General features: G+C 31.6%; 1 protein-coding gene across 7 annotated transcripts in view; it reads left to right on the forward strand.

The window, feature by feature from the left end:
• The window catches only part of LOC130895845 (kinase D-interacting substrate of 220 kDa B), an 87,469-nt gene that overhangs the window by 19,249 nt on the left and 54,167 nt on the right, over window positions 1-14,053 (forward strand). Inside the window, exon 1 of one of the 7 annotated variants that reach the window (XM_057803399.1) lies at window positions 5,873-6,367. The exons of 5 other annotated variants lie outside the window; for them this stretch is intronic. In XM_057803399.1, coding sequence (XP_057659382.1) covers window positions 6,212-6,367 — 156 coding nt within the window. In that variant the 5' untranslated portion in view covers window positions 5,873-6,211. Of the gene's footprint in view, window positions 1-5,872; window positions 6,368-12,505; window positions 12,941-14,053 lie in introns of those variants that run through there. One more of the 7 variants, XM_057803402.1, reaches the window with a different exon arrangement.

Raw genomic sequence — 14,053 nt, forward strand, 5'->3', positions numbered from 1 at the left:
TAAGTATTTGGAAATTAATTTAATGCATTTTGCAGTGTGGCTGCGGTGTAAACAAGTGAGAAACGATTTATACAACAAGGCGAATTTTTTTGTACCTGTTTTTACGTCATGTTAACATATTCACATTTTAAAAACCTCTATTAGTACAGTGAACCAAGCAAATCACCTCGCAATTTTAAATACCTTCATGGATTAGTTTGAAATTTTGACAGAAGCTCAAAAATGATACAAATAACAAAATGTGAAATGAAGTTTTTTATTTAACTCAATAGTTTCTGAGTTATTCGCAATTGAAAATTAAAAAAAACACGTTTTTCAATATTTTTTCACGAAAAACTCGAAAATTATGCATTTTCTGGAAAAAATTATTCTTATCAAAATTGAAGCTTATGAAAAAACATTATGAGTCACTGAAAGCCAATTTTCTCTTTTTCGTAAATTTATGCAGAGGTTTGAGCTCAAATAACGGAAAAACGATCAATTTTTTATAAAAAATTGTGATTAACATTTTTAAAGTAATTTTTCAGACCAAAATAAATTAAGTAACTCGAAGTTGAAAAAAAAAAATGTGTAAATTTGACACCATGTGCGGCAAAATTAAAATTAATCGTAGCCCATGTAAAAGTATCTTTGTTTAAGCCCTAACAACACGTTCCAAAAGTTTGAATGGTTTGGACACGTATATTTTGAAAAAAGTTGTTTAATGTGAAATTTTTTTAGATTAAAAAAAACGTTTTTTTTTACTTAACTACATTGTAAAAAAACAATCATTTCACATGTTTGAACATAATGAGCCCTACAACTGCTTCCATTTAGTAATTTGCAATTTTTTCCATTCTGAGAGGTGGTTTTTGGTGTTTGAATTTTTAAAAATATTGAAGGTCAAATTTCTTATACTTGAAGAAAAAAAAATATCCTATTAGGATCCAAAATAAAAAAAAAATTCATGTTTTTTACAACATTTTTTCAATAATCTTTGTATAAGGGGTTGTTTATAAGCGTAGGTAAGCTGTAAAATATCAAAATATTAAATACAAAACAATCAAAATTTATTATATTTGAACATAACTATAGACCATTACCGCTTTAATTCATTAGTTTTCAATTTATTGGAGTAAGGGGTGATTTTCACCCCTTAAAATTAAAAAGCATACTTTGCGACCAAGTCAGGTTTGAAGAGGAGGATAAGTTGAACTTAATTCCAAATTTTCAAGAAGATCGATGGAGGTCTTCGAGGTTTCGGTCGATTTTAAGCTTGAATGGGTGTACTATATTGATATAGAATAAAAAAAATATGATAAAAACTATAGAAGATGTGATAAGATTAGATGTGATTAGAAGATAAGAGTAGATGAAACGAACTGGACATACCATCATGAACCTTATAAAGACACATCCTCAGTGACTGGAAAACCAAACAGAACATTGGTAGACATAAGTTGAGACTATCGGACCAATCGAGACTGCAATCTGTTGTTTATAAATTTGCATATAAACTAAGAATGCCACATCCATTCAAATTTAAGAAAAGACAATCAGACTGAGTTTAGCTTCAAGGCCTCCAAATCTAAATAAACGAAAAGGGGAAGGCTTGTCAATGGCATGAGCTAATGGTCGCCCTAATAAACTCGGCTAGCAACCAAATCCGTAGGCACAACAAATTACTACCATCAATATTAATCTTGAAGATATTCCGGAGTGGAATGGAACCAATCAACGCAGCAATTACTCAGACTGCTGCTTTTACAAAGCAGGCTGGCACTGCAGCTCAGGATTAGGTCTGATCCGGACATAAAATATCACTAGCACCGGGTATTGAGTTTGGAAGCATAGTCACACAAAACCTTGGAGCCCTCTTTAAAACTAAAGAGCTATATATTCCACCAAAGTTACATTTGGAACTCTGCCTCAGGATGTTCGACTCAAGACAGAGAGTAATTCGACTTGGACTTGGACAGCTTAGAGCATAGAAGAAAAATCTTTGACCTGAGCCTGTTTTACCGATACTACCACGGCAGATGCTGTCCAACATAATCTTGGTCGATATCCTATGCTGATCAGTTGTGTTTTAACCTTGGAACGGACCTAAATGTTAAAAATTATAGGACCTGTCTTCATAGATGATGTCGAGCACTTTATTGAATGTGTAGAGTGAGAGACTTGAAGGAATATTAAGACGTTAATTTAAAAAGAATATGAAAGGAGGTGTATTGAAATGTGATCTCAGGATAGACGGAAATGTATGCAAAAAAATAAAACAAACAGTGGTAAGGCAAGAGCACTTCGATTAATCATTTTGTGCTACTACTAGGACTAAGACTGAGACTCATCAATTTTTATTTATATGTTAAGTCGATAGAAAGTTGAATGCATACGAATATATCGAATAAAATTTTAATGCAAATAATTTAAAACCCATTTCTTCTCTAACAATATTTTTCTATAAAAACTCAATTATTTTATGTATTTATAACCAATAATATTATAAGTAGTGTGTGTTTAAAAACATAATCTTTTGTTATTTTTTTCTTCCAATGTATTTTTTGTTTCTTCATGTAAAAATAGATGGCGTTTAAAGACAAAATTGGTGCTTATTTTTCTGTCTATTATCACCATTTGCTTGAGGTTATCAAGGATGACACCATATTAGGATAAATTAATATTAAAACTATTCCAAATGCTACAAATCAATTTGTCTTATCTCTATAAAATGGTTCGTACCAGCAAACAAATAAAATGATACTATTAATTTTTTGTTACATAGATTAACGAATTAATCTTGATATTGAGACAGTAAACAAAAACCATTCCAGAATTATTTGTTACTGATATGAATTGAAAAAAAATATCTCGATGAACAATTGATAAAGTAGAGAAGCATGTAAGGCAGATGATGTATTCAGTAAATTATGCTACGACATTGGATTTATTATGCTTGAATTCCAAGAAAACCCACATAATCCTGATAAAAGAGCAGCTCCACTACTCAACGTGAGCCACTGATATGTTTTGATTATTAAAAAGAAATAAGATGCATCCTTCAAGAATGATACCAACTGAGGACTTCTTGGAAGATGATTTCGATATCCCCTTCACGGGTAATGTTGATCGTCAAAATTGCCGCTTTTGGTCTAATAAAAATATTCACTGGGTAAGAGCATGTGCAATATACTGAAAAAATTTATGCTTGGGCAGAAATAGTTGAAAACCAAATCGTGGGTCCCTTTTTCATTGATGGCAATTTGAATAAAGATTAATAGTTGAAACTGCTCCAACTTTGATAAACTCATATCCTGCTCTAGCAAACCCACAAGTTCCTGCGAATATAATATGGTTTCAGCAATCAATGTCTGGTAGTGCCTGAACCAAATTTTTCCTGATCTACCGCCATTAGATTTATTTTTATGGGGATATGTCAAAAGTATTGTATAGAAAACTAAACAAGTCAACTTAAATAACTTGAAAAGACGAATCACTCTTGCTATTAGTTCAGCTGATATGTTGAGTAGAAATGACAAATACAGACATACAGATACAGAAAATCAAGGGAAAACGTGGTCGACAGGCTTCATGGCTGAAGAATATTCGCGAGTGAACCGGTTTAGACTGTAAGACGCTAATAAGAAGGGCCAGAGACAGAAATAACTTTGCTGGGGTTTAATCCACGTCAAAAGTCGTAATAAATTATCGCATGAAAATATTCCTGATTTAATTCCATTTTTTTGACCAAGTTGAACCACTTGTATAATAACACGTTCTGAGTACGTTCACCATTAAACCTGTCAAACTTCATGATTGTCAGATGTCAGATTTGAGATAGATCTCGTAATTCGAAATACAAAATATCAATTTCTGCAACTGTTAATTGAGGGCAAGATCAAAGGCCGTAGTGAGATCGAAAGAAGGAAAATGTCCTGACTGCGGAATATCAGATAATGGACAGACCTACAGCTGTTAAAACACGTCGCAAGGAATAGAAAGATACGGCATTGTATAAGGATTATATCCAGAATTTAGAAAATTCCTAATATAAAGGGGGTTGCATTTAAAATAAGAAAGTTGTTATTGGCCTGTGCTACATGTCACTTTATTCTATACGGCTGTTCCACCTTATATGTATATAAGTAACAAATAATTATGATTACAAACAAACTCGCCAATAATTTTTAGAAAAATCTATTTATTTATATCTTTTGTTCCTTTTCTAGAACTTTGCAGACTTTTATTTAGGTATATAAATGATTTGTGTGAACGCAATTAGTTAAGTTTTAAATAAATTGTAGTGAAAAGAACGGCATAAACGGGATAAGGAATGGTCACAATCGACCAAGGATTAAGAAAATATACCTGGTATCGTGCGCATTCGCGGAAAAATGAGTTAAGAATTGGGTAAAAAAAGACCTATTTGTGCCACGAAAAAGTAAAGAAAAATAGGAATACGATAGTAAACGCAGCGGACCTAACCTAACCTAACCTGACCGAATCGATAGCAACAACGTATTTCCCGATCCCGAAAGAGCAATAAAAACAATAGAAATAAATGAAAAGCAATTTTATTCCACAAAAATTTAGTCACTTTCTTCATCCTCTTCCTTTGGAGGTCGATAATTCTTTCCAGGATACAAAAATTTTATATCTACAGTGATTACATCGAATGGATCCACATTTTTTCGCCGGATTCGCCGTATATAGAGAAATTCACAAAGATGCAGGTTCAAGTTACTTCTGATCACCCCTCCCTCGATATTCTTCTTCTCATGTTCCTCAAGCTGGGTTCAGAACAGGGTGTAGACCCCTGTTTCAGGGCCAACAAAGTGATCTATCAGCTCCATCAATGTTTCGGCACTTCTAGAGTTATCAGAATATATTTCCAATCGGTAGCCATCGCCGCCACGCTTGATCACTCCTAATATCCAATGACCCTCGACCATGCGTCCTTTATTGTATTTTCTTCGTCCGATTTTACATTCGTAAAATTCATCTTCATATGCTCGGTCTAAACTGGCCATACAATTGAGGCCTCTTTTATCGTCTGTTCAAATGAAAATCCTCGTGAAAAAAATAGGTGATTATTCTTTGACGGACTTTAGTGTGCAATCGTTCGAACCATGTGTCTTCTGCCGTTGAATCTTTATGGTTGAACGATATGACCTTGATTTTTTCGAAACATCTGAAGTGGCATCATCATACCATTTAGCAAACTGGTTGTGCTTGCTGCACCATCTATTGACTTGCACAAGATTATTATTAATGGCCCAAATTTTTGCTTGAGCCTCTGTTGGTATAATTGTTGCTATTTTAAAAAGGTTCCATCTTTTTGGGAGGTCTGGGATGATGTTATTTGTGAATAATACGAGAGCCTAAAAATAAAAAATTAATCATCAATTGACGAAACATTGGATTATTTAATAACTACTTACATTTTTGAGTATTCCTTTTAATTTTAACTCAAAAAACCAAACCACAAAAAATGTTTTAAACTTGCAATGTTTAATTTACCACTAATTCAATGAACGAGCTAAATGGCAGATATTGCTGCCCCTTCTGACTTGTGCAAGAAATGACCGCGATTTTCGACCGCGACGTCACCTGTAAAATTTCAGTTCAACCAAAGAACGAATTAGTAGAAGTAATCGCAGAAATTTTTTAAATGATATTGATAAATAAATTAGTTAAGTGTATTGTATAGTGTGTAAATAAATTTAAAATGTAAGAAACAGTGTTTATTAATTCCCCCCACGAATAGAAAGCGTGTGAATAAAAACTAAAAACGTTACACTATTATTTATTAAATTTACAAAGTTATTCGCCTTTCGTAAATGAACATTTTTGGGCTAGTGCAGACCTGTAATCGAGTTTATATATTTAACGAAAAAATCCAATGACTACAGACTATTTGTGATAAGAATGTACTAGTGGTCAATAACAAAAGTTATCGTTTGTCGATTATTTATTTTGAAATTAATCATTGAACAAGAAAAATGTCAACTAAAAACCTGAATTACATTCACATTAAATAAATTATCATAAATTATTTTCGTGTATCGAGTGATGTGTTGGTGATAATGTTTGAAAATATTGAAATTGCGAAATCTGCGACAATATTTCTGGTAATTTTAGTAGACAGTAAATTTAGAACTAGTCCCGTAATTGTTATAAAAGTGAATTGAACAAAAATCTTGTGAGTTTTAAAATTTTGGAAAACCAAGTAATGTCATACAATATACGAATTACGACGACTACCGGAATTCCACGAAGAACTGTGGAAAGTGTCCACTTATTAGCCAATAGACCGAGTAGTTATGGTTCGCTTTTACCATATTACGAATTTTTGAAATCCACTGTGGTTAAAGCACAACATGAACAGGTATGATCGTTTTACAACTTTTAATTTTTTTTTATTTGAGTAGTATCGTATTTTACAAAGTCTGTAAAGACTGGGACACATATAATATCGATCAAAAATTTTTGCTCACCCCATAATCCATTGATTAAATTTCAAAATAATGTATAGTTGAGTCCGCCTAATCCGAACTAATTGGGACCAAACACAGTTGATTGTTCGGTTTAACCGAAATAATTAAAATAATCAAAAAGAGTGCAATTTAACGTGTATAGAGTTATAATATGAACTCATGATCACCATGATCTCATGATGATAGGCAAAGCTGCTAAGCCTTGAGCCTTCAAACATATTATGAAGTCACTTCCAGCGTATTATAAAAACCAGAAAAGGTGTTGGATGGATGGTAATTATTTAAAAAATGGTTTCATAATCAAATTGTGCCGTCTGTTATACAGTTGAAGAACTTACTTGCGGCGAGATAAATGCAGCCTTTTTACCACCAAATGTGACACCTCTATTACAGACAATAGACCAAGTTTTGCAGACGCTGAAGTTGAAGTACCGAAAACGGTTTTTCAAATCTCCAATTGAAGACGATATCATCCCTTTGATACAAAAAATTAAAGAAACAAACGTAAAGGATGTTTCTTGGCAATATGTTACAATTGGAGCATTGAGAAAATCTTGAAATAAACTATAGACATCTTCGGATTTGAAGAACAGTCTACAAAAAATGACACTATTACAGAACATTCCAGTTTGTAAGAATGCAGTCGAAGCAGACGTGATTGAATGGATGGCTGCAGACGCCGATAGCGCCGAGATTTTGACATATGATAACATCATCGCAACCGTGATGCAAGAGCAGGTTTAGTGCGGCAATGAGGCAGCAGCTGCACTCGATCTTACCCCTCGCTACTTGGAGCAACAGTCTACTACCAAATGTCATGTTCATGAGAAAATGGCGGAACTACACGGCGAAAAACAGACTGACCAAGTTGCAATGACGATTTCCTCTATCTCAGAAACGATTCACCGTATGAAAAATTTTTTTAAACCAAAGTTATAGAGAATTCAATGCTTTACACTATTTATAATAAATACAAATAGGGTAAAACCCATAGGAAACGAGTTATTTGCAAAAATTCGATTTTTTTGACTTCTGACCTTCGATTTTTAAAGTTGCTCACATCGAATTATATGAGAGGAGTTTTAGGATGTCAAATGAATGAAGTTTAAACGACTTTATAGCTGGGTATCTCGATTTTCCGAAATTCCTACCTAAATCTACCTAAAATGAGTGAACTAATGGGTCTTTCAAGACGGGCAAAATCCAACAAACGCTGTTCGCTCACGAAGCCCTTTGAAGCTAATGGTCGCTTGTTATTTTCGGAATAACTGCACGAAAAGCGTGGGATTCCATATTACATTAATAAACCTAAGTGTGTAAAATTTTTAAAAATATCTAAATATTGTATCTAATGATTAAACAAAATTTTCGAATGCGAGTTTCATTTTTCGATATTTTTTGGGTTTTCTGAGAAAATTTACCAAACTGATGGTAATATTTTTCACACAAGAAAAGATTTCAACGAACAAAAAACGTTTTAACGGGAGAATTTTCGATTGAGAATTAGGGTGCTTTTTCGATATTTCGATATAACCAAAAATTTGGTTTTTAAAATTTTTTACATAAATTTAGCGGTTATGTGAAAAAATGTGCATATAAAAATTATAGATCTTTTCATTACCAATAACTTTGCTGTTTGATTTTTATTCCATAGGACTTTTTTTACCCTTAAAAACTCCCCCTTCCCCTTCCTGAACTCCGATCGCCCGAAAATCATTTTTCCGCTCATTTTTATTATATTCTCCTTTCACAATTGTTTTCACCCTATCATTTTGTTGTTAATTATGATTTTTGAAGAATTCTACCCTGGTCTATATAGTCAAAAGACGGAGAGCTAGCTACATAAAACAGCATCTATTTGGTACAAGACGCTTGAGTTCGTGTAGCAGGTCAGAAAACCTTCGAAACAATTCGAATTATGTCGCTGTAGATAAGAAGTATTGGAAAGCTTTTTCTCAAGACGCCATTCGATAAATATCTATTTTTACTATCCTAAATAAAAAAAATCTCTTTGATACAATGAAAACTCGCTGAGTATTTTCATTTTTGTACTGCGCGCCCGATTTGAAGCCGCGTTCTCAGTTTCTGGTGCATCGTGCCGCCGGCCGCAAAACTCTCAGCGAGATAACTCTTTATACGTTCAAATAAATACGTTTTTTACTTTAGTATAAAAAAAATAGAAACTAGAAATAAAATATTATATAGACGCTCTGGATGTGCGAACGTACGCGCGTTATCTCGCTGATAGAAGCGCCAGAAACTGAGAACGCGGCTTGAAATCGGGTTGCTGAACAAATATGAAAAATACTGAGCGACCTTTCATCGTATCAAGGCGATTTTTTTTATTTGGGATAGAAAAAATAAATATTTATCGAATGGCATCATGAAAAAAAAAACTTGAATATTCTCCTCATTTTTTTTCTCATGAATTTCATACTTTCAATCGTTTCTGGCAAGGGTTGTCCAAACAGTCCCATTTCTGGCATTACTGCACCGCTCTTGGTTAAGGTCCCCAAAAAAATATGAAAAGAGTTTTAAGTGTGTACCTTGTCGGTTTTTCGGTATAAACTTTAAGTCGCTTTCGGCGCTAAGTTGAGGTTCCTATAATAGTATGAAAAAACTTGAACGCGTGTACCTTATCAGTTTTTTCTGCATATTTCTCGACGTGGAAAACGGGCTGTCATTTTCATTTGCGGCCAGAAATACCGATCGATGCTGTTTTATGTAGCTCTAGCTCTTGGACTATAAGTAGTACATACGACGATATATCATTGGAACTTTCTATATTCCACTCGTATTGTAGAGAATTTAATTATTCGTTCGATGTTTTCTTTTTTATTATTATACCATGCTATCAAAGTTTACGTGCTACATTAATAAACAAAATTGATTAAAAGTTGCAATTACTTCAATTAATAATTGTCGGTATAATTGTAAACCATCGTGCAAAACAATCAAATTTATAGTCCAGGAGCCAGTTACATTGAAAGTCCCGTCAAAGTGGAAACAAAAAATTTTTATTTAAATAAATAGAACATAGTATTCGACAGTAAATTTTATTGGCTTTTAGAAAAAATTCACGCAAACCACTTTTTTATCGGAAAGGTCTGGCATACCTATTTGAAGTGTGTGATGAAGGCTGAAATATCTCCAACATGTCGAAAACTTTTTTTTATTTTATTTATTTTTATGTAATTTTTAAAAAATATGGGCGCTTAAAAGATGCTGGAAAAATCCTGCATAGCATCTTGAAGTGCTTAAACTATATTAGCATCTACTCCAAAATAAATTTATTTTGGAGTAAATGCTTTTTGTGGAATAAAATGTCTTTTTCTCTGCTTAGATTCAAAAGAATTTGAGGACTAATATGATTCAAGGAATAATAGAAGAAACAATTGAAACAATAAAATAATATTAAAATAATTGACAGGAGTTTATTCTCAAACTTTGTATATTTATTGATAATCATCGTAATAAATTCCATCTATATCACAACGGTTTTCATTTTCTGATTCTTCACTTTCTTCTTCAGTTAATTTCTTCAACTTTTGAAAGTGCTGCTGTGCCTTTATACCACAATGGTTCCAATTTATTTTCTTGATTCAGTTGCCATCCACATTCAGTTGGTTCAAATAAAATAAAAATCTTTTGCCACATTGTATTTATAAGTATGGCGCGTAAAACTTTTTGTGACAGAGTTTTCCAGCATTGCTAAAATTGAAATTCATAAGACCTTTGTAAAATTCTTCTTTGTCACTGGTGCTTGTAAAAGTTTTTTCTTTATATATAGATTTTATTTGTTGATTTCTCTTGGTCATTAATGTCTTCCGGATCCGTCATTGTTCAAACATATTTTGGTATTATTCATTCTGTATTAAAATGGTGAATGGTATGATTTTTGCTTTGCTAACAATAGCTGTTGTATAATCAGAACCTATGAAGGCATGGAAGCCCGAAAGAGCTCGACAAAATGATGGACCTAAGGCATAAATATGATAAGCCACCCCACAACGATCATCATGAAACTCTATACATAGATTATTTGGTGAAAATCGATTGATCATTTTAAGCGGAAACATTTACTTCCCGTTATACCGGAAGTGGCCATTATCTCAGGAAGGCTAATAGATATCGAACCGTGGATAATTTTGTTTTGATCTCATCAAGATCCATCTGGGTGTAGAATGTTTCTGTATGCGAATGCATTATTTTCATGAAAAATCAAAAGATAAAATGAAAATTTAGTAATTATTGTAAAGTAAGGTTAGTTTTTTTTATTTATTTATTTAGAAAATGGACTAAGAGGTCATCAATACGATAAAAAAAATAGAACTGCTTTAACGAACCATGAAATATAAAACAAACATAAATTTAATTATTAAGATTAAAAAATTCTTGGAATGGAATCTAATACATTTAAAATAGAATTTTTAGAAATGGTTCACATTCATAAGGACGAAAAAGCTATGAATGATAAAAAAGATCTAAATAATTTAAGTAAAATTATAGCTCTATTTTGTAATTTATAATAAATTTAATATATTTGAGATTTGGAAACCAAGGAAAAATTAATTTTTCTTATTGGAACAAAGTTCTAAATTGATCTTATCCTTATTTTGATATTCATGATGAAGGTGATCTATAGATCAATATAAATAAGCGAATTGTCAGTGTCAATATCATATTTTGGTAAAGAAAAATCGAAACGTCAAAATTTTCTTTTAAAAACAATAAAAAAAATAAATATATATATATATATATATATATATATATATATATATATATATATATATATATATATACAGTTTGTCCATGTAAGTTGGCGACATATAGGAAACTTATTTATTATTAATTTTACGAAAAAAAGTTATTCTTTATAAAAAGTTCTGCATGGTCCAAAACCTAAAATTCAATCATCATATATTAAATTTTTTCAGTCGCATACGAGGTTTATCAAAAAATGTGATTTTTGCTCTAGAGTAAAATACCTTTCTTTTTGACAATATCGAAAATTGTTAGAAAAAGAAAAGATGTTCAGAATTAAAAATAGCTTTCAAATATTCAACATTGTTTATTTACATTAAAAAAATATTTTTTTCTACATTTTCTATGCGATTACGTTGGAAATTTAAGTTTGCACATTAATGCCTAATTAATCTAGGATGCACTGGCATTTTTTAAAACTGATAATTAAAGTAGGCTTTGTGAACTGTCTAAATATGGAACATTCGAAAAAACGTTACAACAATCGTATTTCAAAAAGTGCCACGGTATAAACACTTTGATAAAAATTGTTTTTAAAAGTTTATTTAGAATTGTTCAATCAAATTTATAATTAATAAATGCAATGCATTAATGTGCTAACTTAAATTTCCAACGTAATCGCAGAGAAAATGTAGAAAAAAATATTTTTTTAATGTAAACAAACAATGTTGAATATTTGAAAGCTATTTTTTATTCTAAACATCCTTTCTTTTCGATATTGTCAAAAAGAAAGGTACTTTACTCTAGAGCAAAAATCACATTTTTTGACAAACCTCGTATGCAACTGATAAAATTTAGCATCTGATGATTGAATATTAGGTTTTGGACCATGCAGAATTTTTTATAAAGAATAACTTTTTTTCTTAAAATTAATAATAAATAAGTTTCCCATATGCCGCCAACTTACGTGGACACACACACACACACACACACACACACACACACACACACACACACACACACACACACACACACACACACACACACACACACACACACACACACACACACACACACACACACATATATATATATATATATATATATATATATATATATCAATTTTTTTCAGCATAATTTTCTCTATAACATACTAAAATTTTAACGAAATTGGAGGGGTGTAACCTAATCTAGATAATTATCTTTTTTTCTTACACTCTATTTAATTTAAATAAAAATTTTTTGATTCCGCTATGACGGGAGTTTCAGTGTCACCAGCTCTCCGCCTATTAAATATTATATCAGCCAAAGAGCAATAAATAAAATTATTTGACGATCAATTAAAAAATATTGGTATTGGTTAAGATATTTTTCCATTGCTTTCAGCATATTTATTAAGTAATTTATAACATAGAACAATATACGCATAATTTACGATATTTGTGTGTCGAAAAGCGTTGTTTATTCAATAAAGGTTTGTTTATTAATTTTCGCCTAATTAGAGTTGTAGAATGTAGATGTTATCCACACTCTTTATAGCAATCAAGATAGTATTTGAATTCCTAGTATTAAATAGTGTAATAAAATTTGATTGTATATACATACGGTATACTCCGATGTTTATATAGGGTTAACTGCAGTCGAAATCAGATGATATTAGTTAACATATTATATCGTATGTTGTGCTGAAGAATATATAGTGAATTGTCACCGAAACGTTGATTATGTTTACTTCAAAATTGTTCGGACATCACACACAGGTAATCGTTGTTATATTTATACAAAAAAATGACGATCTTCCTTATCCTAATATCCTACTTAACTTATTCTTATGTATTTCCAAGCATTAAAAGTGTAACTTTTTGTTCGTTAAGATATTAGTCCGGTCAATTTAGATATTCGAAGCTACATAAATCAACACCAAGCTGAAAATCAATAAAATTGCTTAAATATAATTAAAAATAAAATTTGAAAGTTCCTCATCATTCCTGTGCGTGGAAAAAATTTTATTCAAGGTCAAAGGTCCAAAAAATGAGTTTTTCTCTGTTATCAGCAAAACTGTGAGTTTTATCATATAAATTCATTGCACAAAAATTGTAGATCATAAAATTATCTACAAAAAACGTATTAATACTTTTTTTCCTACAAGCTACTGTTTCTGAGATATAATTATTCAAAAAGTTGTAATCACCACCTATCAGATATTGTACGCGCTTTTTAACGTGGTAGGCTTATTCCACGGATTTGTTGCGATCATGTTTAATTTGAAACTATTGCAAAATAATGGAAATTAGCGGAAATTGAAAAGATAAAAGCGATTTAAATTAAAAAAAAAATTACCTGCCAGAGTACCAAATAGTCCGACTTTTTTGCAACCACATTCAGTACTGCATCACTTTTTGCAGTTTGGAAAAAATGTGTTCAGCAGCTTTTCCGGCGTAGATAAGAGTAAAGTTTGAACAGATTCTAATGTATTATTGACCAACTTACAGCACCAGTCTGAGGTTAGAGGAAAACGAGCCAATTGAACTTGTTTTTTACTTTAGTATTTTTAACGAAACATGCATATCGAAACTTATCTAAACAGGTAATTTTTTTAGGAGCTCCTTAAATAGAAAGAAGAAAGCGAATTTGTTTTTAAAAATTTGAGCACAGATGTCGTGTCACAACCTGTTATTGCGTGTAAAAATATTACATGATTTTCACACTTTGCAAAAGTAGATAAACTTTTTGATGTTGATCTTTTCCCGATTTTAAGGAGAAAATAGTTGTAGTTCGAGCAGTATAAATCTACATATTGACCACAGTTATAATATAACTCCAGTACGTGGCGTATTATGACGATTACAACTTCCCATGTAGGAGCCCCCAGT

This window comes from Diorhabda carinulata, chromosome 6 (genome assembly GCF_026250575.1).
Source record: "Diorhabda carinulata isolate Delta chromosome 6, icDioCari1.1, whole genome shotgun sequence".
Lineage (NCBI taxonomy): Eukaryota > Metazoa > Arthropoda > Insecta > Coleoptera > Chrysomelidae > Diorhabda > Diorhabda carinulata.